The 21,363-nt window shown below is 34.1% G+C and overlaps 2 protein-coding genes across 5 annotated transcripts; both read right to left on the reverse strand.

Moving 5' to 3' along the window:
- Nucleotides 1–1,556: 1,556 nt before the first annotated feature.
- Nucleotides 1,557–10,188, reverse strand: LOC133693794 (valine--tRNA ligase, mitochondrial 1-like). Its single transcript, XM_062115115.1, has 21 exons — nucleotides 9,927–10,188; nucleotides 9,477–9,529; nucleotides 9,329–9,385; nucleotides 9,080–9,237; nucleotides 8,921–8,993; nucleotides 8,703–8,768; nucleotides 8,507–8,590; nucleotides 8,149–8,226; nucleotides 7,948–8,031; nucleotides 7,729–7,808; nucleotides 7,149–7,206; nucleotides 6,771–7,073; nucleotides 6,493–6,663; nucleotides 5,983–6,182; nucleotides 5,202–5,604; nucleotides 4,854–5,105; nucleotides 4,245–4,745; nucleotides 4,026–4,132; nucleotides 2,900–3,002; nucleotides 1,972–2,120; nucleotides 1,557–1,889 (listed from the first exon to the last, which is right to left on the reverse strand). The coding sequence occupies exons 2-21, from the start codon at nucleotides 9,525–9,527 to the stop codon at nucleotides 1,727–1,729; spliced, it is 3,141 nt and encodes a 1,046-aa protein (XP_061971099.1). The 5' UTR covers nucleotides 9,528–9,529; nucleotides 9,927–10,188; the 3' UTR covers nucleotides 1,557–1,726.
- A 2,048-nt stretch (nucleotides 10,189–12,236) lies between these two features.
- LOC133695039 (transcription factor SRM1-like) lies at nucleotides 12,237–18,540 on the reverse strand. 4 transcript variants are annotated; one of them, XM_062116790.1, is made up of 3 exons: nucleotides 18,422–18,540; nucleotides 15,964–16,727; nucleotides 12,237–13,162 (listed from the first exon to the last, which is right to left on the reverse strand). In XM_062116790.1, the coding sequence occupies exons 2-3, from the start codon at nucleotides 16,347–16,349 to the stop codon at nucleotides 12,661–12,663; spliced, it is 888 nt and encodes a 295-aa protein (XP_061972774.1). In that variant the 5' UTR covers nucleotides 16,350–16,727; nucleotides 18,422–18,540; the 3' UTR covers nucleotides 12,237–12,660. The 4 variants fall into 4 exon arrangements, with proteins under 4 accessions (XP_061972774.1, XP_061972775.1, XP_061972776.1 ...); XM_062116791.1 differs by lacking the exon at nucleotides 18,422–18,540 and adding an exon at nucleotides 18,145–18,343; XM_062116792.1 differs by lacking the exon at nucleotides 18,422–18,540 and adding an exon at nucleotides 17,718–18,025.
- Nucleotides 18,541–21,363: the final 2,823 nt, after the last annotated feature.

Raw genomic sequence — 21,363 nt, forward strand, 5'->3', positions numbered from 1 at the left:
TACAGTTATGGTCATTAGATTTTTTTTTCTTTTTAATTTCATCCTCCAATATTATATTGATATGATTTTAAATTTTATAATTTGTTTTAATTTACATGCTCTTGCATATTCGCAATGGCAAGAAATATCTCAGCATTAAATTAAAGTTTGATTTTATAGAATAAAATTTAAGTTTATAATTAAAAAATATTAAAACAACAAGAACCAAAGTTAACACTAAAAAAATCTAGACCTTTTGGTTTTTATTGCTTATGGGGCACATAAAGCTACAATTTGCTCATTGAAGTTTTTAGTTTTTATGTTTGGTACTTTTTAGGATTTTTCATTTCAATCTTAAATTTTATTTATTTTTCTTTTCCTTCTCTCGATGTTAATAGAGAGAAGCGAAAGTCATTGAAAAAAAAAAGAAAGGAAATATTTGATTAGTCATATTCCAACAATTAAAAAAAAAATCTCAGTTTCAATGAATTTGTTTTAGAGAGAGGGTTGAATGAGAGGTGGTATTTCTCTTTGAATGTGTAGCAAAAACTAAATCAGAACTTGTAAAGTGGTTTTTAGTCTATTGAATTTTTAGGTGTTTAGAGTGATTATAGGTATTTTTTTGGATTGAAAATTGGTTTATTAATGTTCTTAGAGTTATTTTTTTATGAGTGTTTTCAAGTGAAAAAAAAAACATAAAAGCAAAAAATTAGGGTTTCAAGTAGGCAACTCATCTTATGGCCTATTAAAAAAGTAAGGTTAATGACACATTATTTTGTTGTTCAATCTACATGCACATGAATTTTTTTTCTAAAGCCAAATACGTCTGATCTTTTTGTTAGATATCACTTTAATTTTATTTTTATTTTTTGTAAAGTTTTTAATAAAATTCCATTAAAATCATTTTATTAAAATAATATTTAAGAGATTATCTTATTATATCATTGTTTTAAAGAAGATTAGAGCCTTTTATGATGGTATTAACAATTGTTTTATGAATAATTATGTATTCATCTAATATGTAGAATTTCTAAATTAATTTTCTCATTAATATTGAGTAAGAATAAAATATCTATTTTTTATTTATTTTTTTTAAAATTTCTTACATGTTTTCTCAAATTTATTGGCCTTATATTTTTTTCATATAAGTGTATGGAAATTAATGATCCGTTTATGAGTTTTTTATTTTTAAATTGTAACTTGTGTCTCTCAAATATTTAAGGGATTATCTTATTATATCATTATTTTAAAGAAGATTGGAGCCTTTTATGATGGTATTAATAATTGTTTTATGAATAATTATGTATTCATCTAATATGTAGAATTTCTAAATTAATTTTCTCATTAATATTGAGTAAGAATAAAATATCTATTTTTTATTTATTTTTTTGTAAATTTCTTACATGTTTTCTCAAATTTAGGTCTTATATTACCAAAAAGAATCCTAATTTTTTGAAACTTAATCTATTAACACTTAACCTCCATTGTTTAACTCAAAATTAAACACCATCTAAGGTTTTGGATTGGTTCTAATGCACTTGATTAATTTAAACTCTATATATTAGGCACATTATAAATATATGAAGATATTTTTTAATTACTTGGAAAACGTCGCTCTTTATAAAAATTGATCGTTATAGTTGCCTATCATTGTCACTAATGAAAATTCTAAAAAAATCATTTTGGATGAAAACAATTCCGCTAATGGCTATTCCATGCGAGACTGGTCGAGACCGAGTATAGCAAATTACAAGCTCTTCTCAGCTTCCAGCCGCTCGCTCTCTTTCTCGAAGAGTTCCATTTCTTGAACAAGTTTACTCAGTTTTTCAGTATCCTTGTCCTGAATCTCAAGAGGTACTTTTTCCTTATAGCCTGCTGCATTAATCTTCTTCTCCAATTTCTCCTGTTGTCTGGTGAAAATATTTACTGTAAGTAAATGAAAATATGCTTTACATAAATATGGTGCGTTGTGTTTAGAAGTTTTCGACTTACTTCTGTATCTCATCCATTTTGTTTCTCATCTTCACGAGCTCTACTTCTGCATTAACTTTTTCTCCAGCCTTGAGATAGACTGCAAGATTCTCGTTAACATTCTCAAATGCACATCCAGCTGGGGGGGCATCTTCCCCGCTCAACAGAACCTTCAGAATGATTTTATCTCAAAAATTATTATTTGAGCAAAGGATTAACATAAGAGAAAAAAATGCAACATTCTCAAATGTGGTAGCTCTGAAAAAATTGAATGAATTACAAACTCAGCGGGGTGGAAACAATGATGTTAAAAACCTGAAGGTCATATAAACCTGTTTTGGAGGGTGTCATATAGTATTATTGATCAGAATTAGTGTTATTTATTTAATATCCAAGTTAACTCAAGTAACAAGAGATTATGTTATCTTGAACTGGAATACTTTGTGCCTTAATTAACTTACTCCGATTTCTTCATTTCTTCTCACCTGGATAATCTGAATATGACACCTTTACATATAAAGATAAGAGGAAGGAGAAGGGAAGGGAGGCCAGGTGTAGGTTTTAAGGGAGGGGAGTGGAGGAGCTGCCACTCTTGAAATGATCAGCACCGTCCTGTGTACTTTGCATTCAATTCTAAACTCTGCTAAAACCAAAGGCAATAGCAGATACTTGATACTTGAATAATTTCCATCAGCAACACTAAATTTTAACACCAGCAAATTCCTTCAGAAAGGAAATTTTGGCACACATAACTGTTGTGTGCCAAGGGCTCACTAGTAATTTAAAGACTTGCAAGATATCTGTTAAAGTTGATAAGATGATGGCATGCATGTTAGGTCTCCTCCTATGTTAAACCAAAAGTGGCAGGAACTAAAGAAGAAATCAAAACAGCATACACAAACAAGGAAAAAGGAAGCAAAGCCCATCTATAGCAAATGTGATAGAATACCTGAATAGATGACAAATTTTTTGCAAGGGTTAAGATCTCGAAGTTGTGGCTTGTGAGGATGTCAGCAACTGCTCTCATTTTGCAAAATGCAAAAGCTGGCAGCCTGGGAAAAGAAATGGATTGTTACGGAACATTCGAATCATTTTTAAATACAGTAAAAAAACATCTTAAGACACTGTCAAACACATGTTCCCTTGAAAAAAATACTTCATCACACTCTACAATCGTCTTTTTTCCCATTTTGTTCATTCAACTCTACTACATCCCACTCTACCAGTCTTAACATTTGGGGTGAGTATAGAAATTAATTCAAAAGCATCGTGTTTTATAGATTCTTAAACATTTGTGACTAGGTCAAACATGACTCATCTTGGATGTAAGCATGAAGCAACACTTAATCATGCAAACAAATTAATATAGTTGAGCTTGCGATAACGGGTAATTCTGAGCAGTCAGGTATGAGTCTGCCATAACTAAATGAGAATCTATCCCGAATAGATTACATGGATGGCCTAGCAAATACATCTATGAACTAGAAAGGCAGGTCTAGGACCAGATAAGGTCTGGTCGTGCCAGATCAGAATAACAACTCGAAAGAACTATAACTTTTGATTCGACTACTAAAATTTTTACATGAGTTTTTTTAGACCGTTTTCCCTAAGGTAGCATGGACTCGCTACTTTGACCGTCGGATCTTTAGATTTTAAAAATTTCACCCCAGAGCCCTAGTTTTAGTAGTTTTTGTGATTTTCCTTGTTATTTTTTGATTTCATGCTTCTTTCTTTTGTAATTTCAGAGTTTTAATTTGTTTTCTAATTAAGGTAAGGTTTCTAATCTATTTAAGGCTTTATAAACCTTCTGGAGAATTGTTATTCTAGATAAAATAAAACCTACGAATTTAGAATTCATATTTGCAGCCCCTTTCGCTCATTAAAATTCAAGTGTTCTTTCTTTATTTGTTGTCGTCTTTAGTTTACGGTCTACATCACAAACTAACCAACCAAGACTGCTATATAGAAACACAATCAGAAAGACTGCTATATGGAAACACAATCAGAAAACTTGTATTGAACTAATGCACATAATTAAGCTAGCAACCAAAACAAAACAAAAATCCAATGTATACCTTTCATTTTTTCGGTCCTCAAACACCTCAGCCCTTAACGACCTTAGACATTTAACAGTAGATTCAATAAGGTCCATTTCATATTCCACCTCTTCATTTGTCCAGGCCTGTAAAGTGAAATGAGGATTGATCATCACTGATAACTGAATAAACCTTGAGCTAAACTATGTTGTTAGTCGCAAATCTATCATCAATAGCTAGTGTGCTCTTTGAACTTACATCTGCAGCTGATGGGTACTCAGATGTCACAATCGACTCTTTCCTTGTATGGCCCCTGACAGGAGGAAGGCGTTGCCACAATTCTTCAGTAACAAATGGCATAAATGGATGAAGCAATCTCAGTCCATTATCCAAACATACCCAAAGAGTATCTTGTGCAGAACTCCTCTCAAAGGCAAATGCTGGATCATCCCCAGCAAAGTAGGGTTTAATTGCTTCAATGAAAACGTCACAGAACTGATATTGCCACCATGAATACACTGTACTGGCAGCATATGAGAGCTCGTATGAATCCAAAGCTGACACAGCTTTGGAAATAGCTTTGTTGAGTACAGAGAGTATCCATTTGCAGCTAAAAGGCATGGTTTCTAGATTGAAATTTATTGGAGCAGTATAATCAGTGTCAAATTTGCTCATTGCAAACCGAACAGCATTCCATAGTTTGTTACACCACTGGCGATATCCAACAACTCGTTGGATGTCCAAATTTATTTTGTCAGACTGCAAATAGAAAATGATAATGATGTCAGTAAAGAAATTGAGTGCAAATAAAATTATTCAAGTGATCATAGCTAATTCATGAACACATTGACAAGCAGAAGTATGAACCTGAGCTGTGTAAGAGACAAGAGCAAATCGAAGAGCATCTGTACCGCATTCAGCTATACCATTAGGAAAGTCTTGCTTCTGTCCAGCTTTTGCTACAACCAGCTCTTTCTGATCCAAGTTACCTTGCTCAAGCCTCTTGTGAAGACCTTCAAGGCTTATCCCATCTATTACTTCAAGTGGGTCAATAACATTTCCCAAAGATTTCGACATCTTACGGCCATGTGCATCACGAACCATAGGGTGCAGGAAAACCTGCATGGAAAATAATACATCAATATATCAATGGGAAATAAGGGGTTTGGCAGCTGCAGGCTCGAAAATGGAATTTTAGGAGATGTATTCACGGACCTTCCTGAAAGGTACATCGCCTCCCAGTTGAATTCCTAGCATCACCATCCGAGCAACCCAGAAAAATAGAATGTCATGCCCAGTTTCAAGAACTGAAGTAGGATAAAATGTTCTTAAATCATCAGTATCATCTGGCCATCCCAACACAGATAATGGAAATAAACCAGAAGAAAACCAGGTATCCAACACGTCTGGATCCTGGCTAATATCAAATTTCTTGCCAGAAAATTTTTGGCTAGCCTCAGCTAAAGCCTCCTCCTCATTCCTACCCACTACCCAGTGGTCATTGTAGACTCCAAAATCCTTCTCTGCATCATCTTCAAGTGTAACATACCATGCAGGAATGCGGTGACCCCACCAAAGCTGCCTTGATATGCACCAGTCTTGTATGTTTCCCAGCCATCTATGGAGTTTCACAGCCATACAGAAACAGAGATATATTCAGGCAATGGACAAGCTAAGAAGATAAAACGTAAATGGCAAAATAAAAAAGAATAGCGAGAAGAATTTACTTTATCCATGTCCAAAAGCTATTGAAGAGACTGAAGCAATTACAACATGAAAAATCATATGATAACATTGTCAAAGAAACACATCGGACACTAGTCCTAAGCATGCAGAAACTTTAAACAACAAACGCAAAAGTACATGATCCTGTGGTCATCTCATGTTTACTATTCATTTTTATTTTAGTTTTTCAGTTTCTTTCGTTATCTATCCAAGATTTATATTATGTTTCTCAATTAACTGATGAGAAACAAATGCAAAGACATGAGATAACCTTTTCCATTCAGCCAAAAATTGCTTCGGAATGAATTCAAGCTTTGGATTTTCTCCATCTGTAGCTGCTTGAAGAGCTTGCTTTGCCAAACTATCACAATTAACAAACCACTGGGGCTTTAGCATTGGCTCCACAACATCATTGCTTCTTGAACAAAGGCCAAGATGCATCTCATTGTTTTCAGCACCTCTATACAATCCCTACAAGAAATATAAAGACAGATGCCATAGTAACAAAGACATGTGAAACAAGGAATAAATAATGGTAGAATAAACATAGTTACATGTAATTACATAGAAAATTAATGAATGCAAGATGCATTCTTAAGCATTACTGGACAGGAAACAGGGAAGAATAAACACACTGCCAGGTGTGCATGTGTGAGTGTTTGAAAAGAGAAAGTACAATTTTTCATTTAGCAATCCATCAAGTACGTATTATCGCTTAAAGCTTTAAAATTAAGCAAGAGTTTAATTTAATAGAGAATATTATAAGATGGAAGGATCGTACCTTTTTCTTCAGCGCTTCCTTCACTGCCTCGCGTGCCTCAAAACGTGGCATCCCTGAGAACTCTGCACCGCCATTATCATTTATCTTTCCATCGTCAGTAAAAATAACAATAAATTCAAGACTGTGACGCTTCCCAGCCTTAAAATCATCTTGATCATGGGCAGGAGTGATCTGCAAAACATCAGAGAATACTAACATTCCATAAGGAGAACTTAAAAAAAAAGTGTATATAAATATATATCAATTTTGACTTTCTAAGTTCCAGAATCCAGTCTTACCTTGACAGCACCTGTCCCGAAACTGGGATCAACAAGAATGGCATCACAAATTATTGGAAGTTTTCTTCCATTGAATGGATGATTAGCAAATTTCCCGTGCAGATGGCTGTACCTCTCGTCACCTGGATGTACGGCAATAGCTGTATCACCAAGCATTGTTTCCACCCTAGTGGTGGAAACAACTATTTCGCCTAGCCCTCCCTCAATAGGGTAGGCAAATGAGGTTAAAACACCAAACTCCACTTGTTTGTCATAACCAGGAATATTTAGAAATTTCCTCTCTTTGATATCAATTTTATCGACCTGCAAACCAGAAGAGACTTTTAAATAAGTAGAACATGATCTAAAAGAAAATACTACCAGTTTCAAGAAACCAACTTCATCATCAGATATAGCTGTTCGTAAGGTGCAGTCCCAATGTACTAGCCGGAGATCCCTGTGAAAGATATCATTATAAACCCCCTAAGACATATTCCCATCAAAAAGAAGAAAAAATAACCAAACAAAAATTTCAATATGTATAATATGCAGTAATTTAAATAATTTGTATTAGCTAAATAAGTGAAATATCCAGCTAAATCAAGACAGCCACGTTTTTCTGATTCATATGTGTTATGATCAAAAGACTTTATTTGAGAAATTAAAAATCGAGAAAATTACACTATGAAATCCATAACATTCACTTTGAAGGTTACAAGCCTTACCAATCACCATGCACATCCAAGACTCGTCATAGAAAGTTGGAAAAGGTACATATAGTTGTGTAAAGCACAAGGAAAGGTTCAAACTCTAGCCACAAACACATTACGGAAAATTTAAGGTGTGGTAACAATACAACCAAATTTATTGTTGGTCACACAACACAGTCAGGAGGACGCACCATGCAATCAGGTAGATTCACATTTTTATGTCAGGTATGAATGCCACAATCAAAGTTTCTTACTGTAAAAATAAATACCTATATATAAGACCTTCCTTAAATAGCCGAACAAATTCCTCTATCACAGCCTTTGATCTTTTTTCATCCATTGTAAAACACTAGAAAAGAATATGAAGAGAGAGAACAAGTTAACAATGGTGAAGAAAACATCTATCAAAGGTCTAATTCAGTTAAAAGAAAAAATAAAGTAAATAAATTCATGGAATAAAATCAAAGAGTGAAATTTCTAAATTTTACCTCGCGGGACCAGTCGAGGGATGCACCCAACCTGCGAAGCTGTTGTAATATGTTACCCCCATGCTCGTGCTTCCACTTCCAAACCTTTACATTAGAATTAAAAGAAGATAATGGTCATGACAAGAGGTAAATTTGATAACAGACAAGGAAGTAACCAGTAATGTCAAAGTAATTTTCTACTTATAACAACTCAAAACTCACTTCAGATACAAACTTTTCACGGCCTAGATCATGCCTTGTCGAGCGGCGCTCACGCATCAACTTCTTTTCTACTACGACCTGCCAATTGACATTCAAACATCCTTTTAAGCTCATATAATTTGAAAATTCAGATGTTTGTGTGGAAAAATCATGTGTGAGAGATTACATGATTATTCGAGTGCAAAACAGCAAGTTCACACCAAAAATTTAAGCAAATACTAAACATATCGGGGGTAACATATGAATATTTCATGTACATTATGAATAGCTAGCAGTCCAGATGCCAAGAAGATGGATGCACAGGTACAGATATCTAGAGAAGCAAACTGAAAATTTAAAAAGTAAAAGACGATGTAACCTGTGTCGCAATCCCAGCATGGTCAAGACCAGGCACCCATAAGGCATTAAATCCAGACATTCTCTTCCAGCGGATCATTGTATCCTACTCAAGAAGAACCATGGTTTATCAAGAAAATGAGTAATTGATAAACCATGGTCTATCAAGGGGGAGAAAAAAAGAGGGAGGGGGATGAGAGAAAAGAATGCCACCCCACCTGAATAGCAGCTGTGAGCGCATGCCCTAAATGTAGGTTCCCAGTCACATTTGGTGGGGGAAGCAACTGCAGACCAGATAATGAAGAAATCAAATCAATCAAAAAACACAGAAAAATGAAGTCAGCTACAAGAAGATTAACCCATCATTTATTGGTCTTTGAATAAGTAGCTTTGACGTGTAGAAAGTATGTGAATTATCTAGAGATGGAATAATTACTATAACAAAAGGGGGTTTGGAACTGTTGGCGTCGGCCACAAAAAACCCTGAAGCCTCCCACCACTCGTACCAACTGAAAATTTCATGATACAAAAAATGATAAAATAAATTTGAACACGGCTTAATCAAAGTTTTTTTATAAGGTCAGCAGACACTTACCATTTCTCTACATTGGAGGGATTGTAGTTTTTTGGCATAATAGCAGAAAGTCTTTTCTTTTGTCCAGAAGGAGTGAGGGGGTCTCTATAATCCTCTTCCTCCTCCACCACCTTCTCCTCCTCTTCTCGCCTTGATTTTTTCTTAGATTGGAGTTGTACCTGTGATAAAAAAAGAAGGAAAACACACAAAAACACACGACTTTAACATTTTAGATTCAAGTCAATTCTTTTTATTAAGTCAATCAAATACCTTAAATTTAGCTTCTTTTTGTGCAGCTTTAAGTTTTTTCAGCTCTTTTTCTCGAGCCTGAAATAAATATAAATAAATGAGAATTAAGAATGCAAAGTAATAAATAAAAAATAAAAATACCAGAATTTTAATTTCAAAGAGAAAGAACCTTCTCTTCCTTCTTTTTCTTGCGCTCTAGTTGCTCGGGTGTTGCTTCCATTGCTATTGATTTGTTCAATTGTCAAAGACAAGAATACAAACAAGTTATGATCCGTGTTGTCCTTTGTAAAACCTAACTCACAAACACCAATCTATAATAACTGGCTTCCTGTGTCTAATTCTTGGGTAAAAATGACAGACAAAACAGAACGATCATTGGGATGCTAATAAAAAGCAACCAAAGGAAGCAGCAAAATTTTACAAAATCACAGCTTTCTAGGTCACTTACAAAATTCAACAATTTTCTTCTTCGCAAAGCAAGACAAAATTCAAAATAATTTTCTGGGTCACTTACAAAATACAAAAAGAACAACATAAAAGCTCTGCATATGGTTTTCTTCTATTTTTTCGGAAACCAAACACTACGCAAGTGAAAGGAAAAGAGGATAGGAGAAGTTACCTGTCAGTCAGCAACTTGTTGGCGAAAAAGAAAAAACTTCTGTAAATACGGCTACCAGTTACAGAGAGAGGAAACTTTAGAGAGGAAGATTAGGGTTCTGAAAGCAGACGGCGGTGGTAACTGGGGTGCCAAAAGGGACCAATCATCAATTGCGTATAAACTCCTGAAAAGGAAGGGAGACCTGATAGGAGTCAGAAAATCATGGGTGAATGTGATATGGTTTCCTTTTTTATGGCGGGAACTCTTGCTTTCTTTCCTTTTGATCCATCATTCTGACCCACTTATATTTCTAATTCAGGAAACTGGCTCCTTTTTTTGTCCTTGTTCTCTTCGGACAAAGAAAATAAAATAATTAAGACAAAAAAAATTAAGTTGCAAAAAATCGTGGGTGAATGTAATATTTTTTTATTAAAACAAAAACATTTGGGCACTCGACTCAGCAAAAAATATTTGTATAATATATATAATTACATAATAAAAAAACAGATAACGAAAATAAATATACCAACATAAATTCTCATAAAATGAAGCGTGGAAAAAAAAACTAAGGTTATATTTGACTGACTCTAAAACTATTAGCTATTTGCTATTCATTTTAATAAATAAAAAAATAAAAGAAGAGAGGATTTAAATATTTGCTATTCATTTTAGGGTATCTCTTTTTGTAAAACACTATTAATTTAAATATTTTTCTTCTTTTTAAACCATGTTTTTTTATTTTAATTATATCCTTTAACATTAGATTTATTAAGGATTGGGTTTTATTTTTATATTTTTTAATTTATTTTTTATAAGATTATTATAATTTCTTGATCTAGAATGCAGGTTTAATCGATTGACTTAATTTTTTTTATTTTTCTAATACAATTTTTTAATATTAGATTTATTAAAAATTAGATTCTATGATTTTTTTTATTTTTATATTTTATAAAGTCATATTCATCACATGACTCGGATCATGAATTTGATAGGTTAACAAGAGTTAATTAAAGTTCTTTTGTTTTGTTGTTTTTTTAAATGATTTTTCAATTTCAATTACATCCTTCAACATTAGGTTTATTTTGGATCGAACTTCATAATTTATTTTAATTTATTTTCTATCGGGTTATTTTGATATCATGAACTGAGTCGTAGGTTTGGCAGATTAACCCAGGTTGACTTGAATAATTTTTTTTGGTTTTTTTAATTGGTTTTTTTTCAATTTCATCATTCAACATCAAATTTATTGATAATTGAGCTTTATAATTTGTTTGTATTTTTTTTCATGGGATTATCATAATATCATAATCTGACATATTAATTGGCAGATTAACCTTGGTTAACCCGAATCAATCTAGTATGTTGTCTTTTCAATGTTTATAAAACAAATATCATTTTGAATATTTATTTTGAGATTTTTACCAATCTTTTGGATAGCCTTTAATTTATCAAGGCGACCAAATTATATCGTATCGACCCTATTATGATTTTAAAATAAAAATTCCACTATAAAAAAACTGTAGCAACACCTAACTATTTTTTTATTAAGAAAATTAATCCTGCCAGCAGCACCAGCAAATAATATAATATCAACATATAAGACAAACCCATTAGCATGTTTTCAGTTAGTTTGAAACCCTCCAAAGAAACCCCAAAATCCGAAAACTAAACGGTGAGAAGAAATAAGAGGCTTTGCAAGGCCCTACCCATTGTAATAATTGGGCCTCATCTCTAGAGTTCAAGTAGGCCCATAATCAGCCCACCATCCTCCATAAAACCACGCTGTTTGATGTTTGTTTTTTTTTTTTTCCTTCTCATACTGAGTTAGTTCTCCATTGGCAAACATTATTCCTGAAGAGCCCAGGGTCAGTTTTTTTTTAAAAAAAAGATTTTTTGCGTATTTATTACTGGTGCTTACGTGCTGTACTGTTTGAATATTGACTAGTCCATTAGGAAAAAATAATGTTGCTGTCACGTAATTTCTTAGTAGAAATTGTTGAATTTTTTTTGCTACATGAACATGGCTGTCTAAATTATTTTCTGGTTCATATATGACTTGCCTTTCAGATAGGATCTTTGAAAAAAGAAAATAAAGCACCAAAGATTATCTGTTGCTGTCACGTAATTTCTTAGTAGGAAATCGTTGAATTTTTTTGCTACATGAACAAACAAAATACATTCTTGACTTTCAGATAAATTCGTGCTTGCCTGGTTATGCATTCAAACAGAATACATGCCCATGCCTGTGCTCCATAAAACTTCCGAGGGTTCGTCCCAGGCAAAGATCTGAGAACAATGATCCTTCAACTCGTCGAGAAATTAGTAGCAAGGTGCAGCAAAATATGTGATCGACTACATATGCAACTGTGAAGAGTTGAAATATAAACGGGTTCTTTACAACTTATGGTCATGAAAGAAAAAAAAAATACATTAATTGTCTACTTCTAAATGTCCAAGAGCTTGTAATGTAAAACTATAGAGGATAAATTAAACGGTTGTCCTACCCCATAAATGATGCCATATTTTCCCAAAGCTGCTGCCTATACAGATGTCTATAGTTCTTCTCTCCTCGTGGCTTATTTGAGACTTGAGAGGGGCACCCGAGTAAAGAAAATGACATGAGACAACTTTTGCTTGCCGATAAGCAGATGCGCGGAACCTTAATCAGGCTAAAATGGAGAACCCTGTAACCCAAAATGAGCACAAGCAAAAAGTCTTCTGTCTTTTGTATGCTTGTAGCCAACCACATATGTTTTTACCTATGAGTGGTTGTGTGCGGCATTGGATATGTCATAGGAACCATGTTCATCGGTGCACCAGGAACCACTGTTCCTGGTACTGGGGCTCTAACACCATAAGCCATGTGTGCTGGTGCTGGAAGATTCACCGGGGTGCCAACTGCCGAGACTAGGGGACCTCCTATAGGCTGGCCTATAGTTGGAGGACCATATATACCAACTCCTGGGGGACCAACTGGCTGTGCAGGTGGTTGTTTTGCTGCCTTTCCAGAGGAACCTGCAGCAGAACCATTTGTTTGACCAGTTATCGGTCCTTGAGGTGCTGCAACGTCTCCATTGCCAACACTGGTGATGTCATGAATGCTGGATCGCCTCCTATCTTTGTTCATTGAGTTGAGACGAATAAAATACTTTTGAGCATGGCTTGCTACTTGTGTAGGTGTTCTTGTCACGACAAAGTTTCTTGATATACTTCGCCAATCACCCTTCCCATATTTGTCCAAACCAAGAAGAAATAACCTGTTTATCAGAAGGATACAGGAATCAGCACCACCAACAAAATTCTACTATAACATGCTTATAGATTCTTACTAAGTGTGTTCACTGGAAGAAAACATCCACATTGCCATAAAAGAGAACTGAGGAAAATACAGCACTTATCCTTCAATAGGACATTAAAGGTTCTCCAATTCAAAAACCATGCAATTACAGCTCCTCAACAAAAACTTATGACACCATCTCATGTCTTCCTCTGATTATTTGTGTAAAATAGTGCAGGAAAATAAAGCGCGAGAGAGATTTAGAAGGGGAGATTTGAACTTTATTAATTAAAGAACCAGAAGCTTAGCATAGGCTACTCCAGACCAGACACGCCAGAGAGAACAGTGACTTGCTGAGAGTGCAAGTGCCCTAGAATTGCACTAAAAAGTTGGAACACGAATTACCCCTAGCAACCCCAACAGCCCAAGTAACAAAAACCCATGGTCAAATGCAAAGTGGTGATTACAAAGTTTTTTGAGACCTTTAAGAAAGAGTTTGAAATAATTACACTTCACTCTATCATGTAAAACTTTAAGGAATGCTAGCAGCCTCCACACCAAAGTCAGTCCATATCACCTATTCTGTTCATATGGAAACTTAATTTTTGCAAGCTTCAATGGATGACCCTAAACTAACTAATTACGATATTGCAGGCTATGGACCCAATATTATCACAATCATATTAAAGGAATCTCCGCGAGCGTGTGACCAAAAGGATATTGGTATTGCAAAACCACACGGTGAAAACAGATTCAATAGACCACAAGAAGCAAGACAAAGCTTTACATATTCAAGGCAATCCTGAGCTCATAATTGTGTTTTTAAGTTTTGGTTCCAAACCTCCAATAACAGTCACAAAGAGGCCATGATCACAAGCAAAATGTGCAATTGAAGTTAGATTCACTTCAAAGACTAAGAGAAATGAAGGGAGGAAAAAGAAAGAAAGAAAGAAAGAAAGCAATGATCCCACTAGGTCTTCTAGGAATCTCCCCTAGAAGAACCTTACTGAATTTTGACTGCTAAATGTTTGCAAATTTATGCATCGTTATTCTTCAACCAATTTCTCCAGTTGTTGCTGCAAGACTCCCTTAACAAAGCCAACATAATCTAGGCTTTGTGGTCTCCTTATTCAAGGAGGAAAGTGTTTTACTAAGAAACTGTTGCAACAATTCATAGATTCGTTGGCAACTTTAAAAGGATCCTTATCCCCGCAACCCCCAGCACACACCCATTGTGACCTTCTAATCAATCCACCACCAGAACACATCAAATGAAGCCATACTATCAGCTAGAGCCAAAAACTCGTGTATAAATAGCTCCATTAGTTTGATCTTTCTGAGATATAGAAGAAAAGGAGTGGAATGACTGACAACAAAGCTTCATAGATTTGTGAAAACAAGTCCCTAATCCTATGTACAGAATTTTTGTGAATTTCTCTATTAGAATAACATGACAAATTTATCCAAATGCATCCACTACCATGTGGATGCCAATGTAGAAACATAGACACAAACCACACTAGTTTTTATAAATCTTTAGGATTTCCAACCTCGTTATTGAAACCTAAATGCCGTAGCGTTCATACAAATAAAACATCCAAAAATCATTAAGGAGTATAATAGGTGTTAATGAATGAACGCGAGAAGGAATTTAGTGCTTCACCACAACTTTACATGTTTTAAGTCTTTTTAAAATGTTGAACATGATCATATATCATTTGATTAATCTCCACCCTGATCAAAAGTCTCGAGAATTTATCCAACTCCAAGGCCGAGAAAAATCAGAGGGAGCCTAAACAAATGAGATACAAACACATTCAATTCTTATCCAATGCTAAGGTGTTGAACTATGAACAAAGTACAAACTTGAGAATAATGTAATCTTCTGTTTTAGATAGAGTAAAAGTTTGTTTCAAGACAAATAGCTGTCTTAAGGCTAGGGCATGCAAGAGAGGGAACATACTAGATCTCCAGTTTTATAGTGATTCCTCCATTGTCTCTGTCAATGGAGCAGCTCAATCAACCAAACAATGTAAATCCTTCTTCTTTTTTTCCTCACTCTTCTTTAATTTTACCATTATTGCAAAGTGAATACAGAGAAACAAACTAGATTCCAACACCTACTAATAATGCACCAAGGAAAGATTCTACTTCATGCATCAGTTTCAAGCTTCCATTTACATTCTTGACACATATAGGTGCTCGTCTATTGGAACAACTTTTCAGACAATCAATCACATCATCTCAGTTATTCTCTGACAACTAAATCTAGATAACAAGGTTTCAAGCAATGCAAGTCAATTAGGTTTATTGATTTAGCTTTAGATTAAGACTAGTCATTTCATCCCCCTACAAAACCGAGGATCTTTCACTTCCCAGTCCCTAGACCAGCATCCTCAATTGTCGCAGGTACAACTATGTACTAAATGTTTTAAAACAAATAATCCAATGCAAAATATGAGGTTGAACACAATTCATTCAGGAACACATTACCATAAAAGAGAATAAAAGGTGTGCTCCATCCTAAAAGTCTCAGAAAGTGAAACACATTTGTCTCACAGTTTCGAAATCAACTATCATTCACTTGCTTCCTATCATCTCAAGATTTCCTAAACCTATGGATTTGATCACAGATTAGCTGGTCTTAAGGTGCGTTTGGCAGAAAAAACATAGCAAAAATAATTTAAGTCAGAGAAAATCAAAGATTGCAACGACTCAATCAACGATAACCATCAGAGCACTTGATTTGATGATGAATAAAATGATAATTTATTAATTTACCTGTGCTCATCCTCAGTCCAAGCAATTCCCTTACGGCGTTCCTGATCTGACCTTGAAGCTTTATTTCCATTATTGGAATCACTATTATGATGCCCTAAGTGGCCACCCTTCTTTCCAGTTCCTTCATCAATGGCATGGCTCGTTGAACCTTCTGAAGAAGAGGTATAATTAGGCAATGGTACACAGCCAGCTTCAATCTGGCTAATATCCTCAACCAGAAGCTCGTAATGATGTTTAATCTCTTCTACAGTTTTCCCAGGTACATCGGCTGTTATTTTCTCCCACCAATCTGAAGTATCTTCAGGATAAGTAGCAAGGGCATTCTCGAATGCCTTATCTTGTTCTTTAGTCCACAGAGAACCACTGCCCCCTTCATCCACAGACATCTAGCCTTCTCTGAGTTACCTACAGCTAATAGCACTCACAAGATGAGGAAAAGATATCTACCAAAGTGCTCCAGAATCTAGGCCAGCCTAAAAGCCACTCGCCGAAACCACAGATTTTCTTGGAAGTAGGATCTGAATTATTTCTAAATTTGGAATCACTAACAACCGGATTGACAACAGACTTTAATTATGGGAAACCAGGATATGTCAGGCAATAGAGGTAAGCAAGAAGAGAAAACAAAAGGACCCCAGGAAAGGCCAAGAAAGCTGAACCAGAGTTCACCTCCAATAAAAATCACAGCCCCAGTGGAGTATGTGAAGAGTTCAATGGTGATTTGCTCCACAATTCAAAAACTTGGACTCTTGTGAATTGGTGACCTATTGTTAAATGAAAAGGCATCAAAGTTCAGTTAGACCATGAGAAATATCTGAAAATCACTAATTCGAAGATGTAATAAATAGCAGCAAATAACAATATACAGAAATTAATGCTACGGTGAATTTAACGGTAAATGGTAATTAGGTTAAGGGATTGTGAGAGATGAAAGGGACAACGGAGAAACCAAACAAAGAAGAATAACCTAGAAGCCTGCAGTGAATAATAGGAGCGTTCACAAGGCCATTTCTAATTCCAACAAAAACAAGTTAACTGTGTCCCCTACTTGATAACAACAGTTTTAACAGCACAGGCCCACAAAGAATTTATCATGTCATAATCTCCTTTCATCCACAAGTTTTACAGTACATATAGGCTACAACCTCTTTAACTCTTTTGTTTTTTCCCCAATCTAACTAAAAAGTAGAATTAATCACAAATAAAAAGCAAGATTGCGTTCCAAAATAGAAACTTTTGGAACAAAGAAGAGAGACGTAAAGTTATGCTGTAGAAACATTTGAAATAGCAAATAATCCCATGCATCCCATTTGGGTCTCAGCAGTGAGGAAAAACTAAGATCAAACTACAAAACACTGAACAAAGATAGAAGCCTTCGATTTTTTGTCAAATTCAAAACCCTCGGCAAAATCTCTCCTCTTAGACTTTCTATGATAATCATATTTGTTTCCATCAATAAAGCACAAATAACAGTAAAACCCCTTAAGCAATACCTCAGGTATCAACCACAGATTTAAATACCCACTTGGAAAAAACTAACTCCAGATTCCTTCCTTTCTCACTGTCCAACCCCAGTAACTGTACGAAACACCATACAATGAAAGGCAGCCTACGACTCAATTTCACAATACTAGCACTGTCAAGACTTTGACATTGTAACTACTAACTAGCACTCAAAACTTTACTTTCAAAACATGTACTGCTTAAGTGTGAGAAGTTGCACAAAAAACAAACTGTTGAAAAAAAAATCTGACCTTCACAGTGCACAACCTTACTTCTCCCCCACCTCCTTCTCTATATCACTGTAAATGTTAGAACTTTACTTAGAAACTAATAAAAGTTGATGACTTTGCAACTTCTACTATGCTTCTATTGACAAAACCCACAAGTTCAATAAAACAGAATTAACCGGCTGATTGAACAAAAATTGGGAGAATCCAGAAATCAGATAAACCAAAAGAAAAAACCCATGAAAGAAAACAAAAAAAATGGGTCAAAACATCGCCTAAAAAGGGAAAGCAATTTACAAAGGGCAGCCGTAGAAATTATGAATGATGTTGATGGGTTATCCTGAGAGAAAAAAATCATGTCAGGATGGGTCAATTAGTCCTATCTTTTCAACAACAACTAATACTACTTGCTTACACATAAAAAAGACAGCTTGGACTGAAAAAGGCTCACCCCAAGTTGCCACACTGGAATCCTCAATACCCCATTAAAATCTGAGAAAAGATAGCAAAAAAAGAAGACCCTTTTTGAGAGAAAGTGGAAGAATTCGTTTTCTCTTCTTATGTTCCTTTTTTTTTTCCTCTTTTTCTTCTCTTTCTATCCAAAATGGACAGAGCCCCAGATTGATTCAGTAATTGAAGATAACCATGCCCAGTATGCAGAGCAAATAAAAAAAACAAATACCATATTTATAATTATAGAGGCATGTCACATGTGAATGATTGATTACCTTTGGTGATTTCTTCTTCACAGCCGCGGATATGAGTTAAAAAACTTGTAAAGTTTCAGACTTTGATTAGTTGGTGCTGCCTTTATTTACAGTTTCTGGGGAATGATGATGCCGCTGGCTGCTGCTGTTAAACACGTAACAGTCAAGAGTCACAGTTTATATATACTATACTGGTGTTTTTAAAACAGCAAGAAAAGGTTGTCAATAATTTTTTTTTGGATAATTTTTATATGGATGCAATGAACTTTCTTTTTTTTAATAATGGAATTTCCTATTTCATTATCTAAGGGATCAGGTATATGATTTCTTGATTTTCTTTTCCTTATAATTGTAAGATTCTTCCCCCAAATTTATCCATCAAATGACTGAATTTTATTTTTAGACACTCGAATTAATAAGAAGTATTTGAAATGATTTTTATTTTTCTTTTTAGATGTTTTTAAAAAATATTTTGATTTTAAAAAATATTAAAGTAATAATTTTGAATTATAAAACGATTTTAAAAAGTATCTGACATCAACTATAAACACGTTTTAATAGTTGATTTTTAAAATAAAATAAAAAAACTAGGATGAAATTAGCATTATTATATTTGTATCACAATAATTAAATTGTTTTTATAGTAAGAATATGTCAATGTAATGCGGTTAGAAGATGATGCAATATTGCAAGAACATGTGCACGGCAAATCTTGCAAACGTAATGTCAAATAGAAACGACAAGTTAAAGGAAGAAACTACAGAAAAGTTTGGCATCATTTTGAATAAATAGTCTTCACACTTCACAGTGTCTGCAATCTCCTAAATCTCTAATTACATTGCAATCATAGATTATATCATCTTAGGGATTTGCATTTCTTATTTAATCCAATATTATCATAGATAGCATCGTTTGATGTGATGGGTTTCATCTGAAATCTGGGCCAAATGGCTTCCTGCATAAATCTTCATAGTGCCCTGATAAGGTAAGATTCCTGCTTGAGGCACGTAAGAATTTGCTGGATAATATATATATATATATATATATATATATGGAAACAAAACAAATGTTACTGCTGCTGCTAGTATCGTGAAGATGCTGTAAAATTCACCCCAGTTTTGACGGACTGGGAGATTGTTTCTAGTTTTGTCTTCTCTTCGAAGGTTTCTTGCCTTTGCTGCTGAGCTCAGCAATGAACAGGTTGCTATAGAGCAATCATAACTCGCAGAACAAATTGATACGTAGCATTCATTGTATTTCTTTTCTGAATAAATAATAATAATAATAAAAAGAGGTCCAGATGCAATGAGCAAGTTGTCGTGTCTTGATGTGCTCCTTCAATTATCTGCCACATGAAGAAAAGATCAAGTGACTCAAGCTCTCCGGAACACATGTTCGGTTGGCAAGTGAATTTGCCTTGCTTGCTCCATTTTCTATTGAATTGATGATGATTCCTTTTTCCCAGGTGAGGAAACTGCTTTGTTTCTTCCTCATGCCCGTCTTCTAGTCTGTATATATTGTTCTTCGACTATCTTGGTCCTGATAACAAGGGACGGCAATTCTTATTTATGGGATTGTCAATTTGACCGAACCGAATAGAAACCTTTCATCAAATGCATGTAGTTCATCTGGGCAAAAATTAAAAAAATATATTAATTGCGAATCTTTCAAGAAAACATAAATGTTGATTTTCAAGCTTGGAATTAGGACGGGGAACAACGCATGCTTAGATTCAACTAGACGTTGACATGCGATATATCGTGTGGGTCCAGATTCTTTTTATAAAAAATAATATACTATATTACAAGTGTGTTTCAAATAAATAAATCAATCAATGGCTAACTACTTCATATCATGTTTTACTTTAATTAAACAATAAAATAGTATAAATTAAAAGAATCAAGGTGAAAAATAAAATAAAAATAAATTAGTTAGTAACTAGAAATTTTTTATTAGAGAGTTAAATTAAAAAGAAAAATAAATTTAATAAAAAGATAAAAAAATCAAAAGAATAGGGATCAAATTAAAATAAAATAAAACTCATAAACTTGGATTGAATGATAAAATTAAAAACTAATAAAATTTTTACAAAGAGACCAAGAAAAAAAATCAAAAGAATAAGAGCCAAATTGAAAGAAAAAAAAATATGATAATTTGAAATTGAATAACTAAATTGTAAATAAAAAAAATAAAAATGCCAAGAACAATAAACAAAAATTAGAAATCAAAAGAATAAAAACCGAAGTTGAAATATCAATAACAAAGTGAACTGGCATGTAATTATCGGTGGAGGAGAGAGAAAAGAAAGGGAAAAGGTTAACCGGTGACAAACAGTCTTGTCATCGTTAACACACACCATGTTAGGAGAAATAGGACACGACAAAAAAGGCATTTTATGTTACCAGGAGGCGCCGCATGCGCTGACCCGTGCATTGCACGTCCTAGTTACTTTTTTAATTTAATTAATATGTAATCTTTATTAAAGGATCATAATGCCTTTGATGAACCTGAAAATCACAAGAGCCAAAGTGAAAAGATCAAAAGGCCCCTATACACATGGCTTAATTTTTTTTATTATAAGGGTATGCATGTTGTTTTACTGTATTTAAAAAAAATAAAAAGATAAAAACACCTTTCTTTGTTGATTTTAAAATTTTTGACTTGTAGTGTAATTAGATAATTTCACTGTACTAAAAAAATTGAAAAGATATATACCTTCGGTCAATTCTTTTGTAAAAATATCAAAATACCCCCAAGAACAAGACCATTATTTTTTTAGGAAGGCCAATGGTGTAAATATACTATTATAGTAAATAGTAAATTGTGTGTGCAATGGCTTAGTAAGATGATCTACATGGTTCTCTTTAGTGAGTATTCACTCTATCTTTATATGTTTTATTTCTATGATTTTCTAATTAAATAAAATTATGTAAGTATATATTTTATTATTATTAATGGAACCT

The sequence above is a fragment of the Populus nigra genome, chromosome 5, assembly GCF_951802175.1.
Source record: "Populus nigra chromosome 5, ddPopNigr1.1, whole genome shotgun sequence".
In the NCBI taxonomy this organism is placed as follows: Eukaryota; Viridiplantae; Streptophyta; class Magnoliopsida; order Malpighiales; family Salicaceae; genus Populus; species Populus nigra.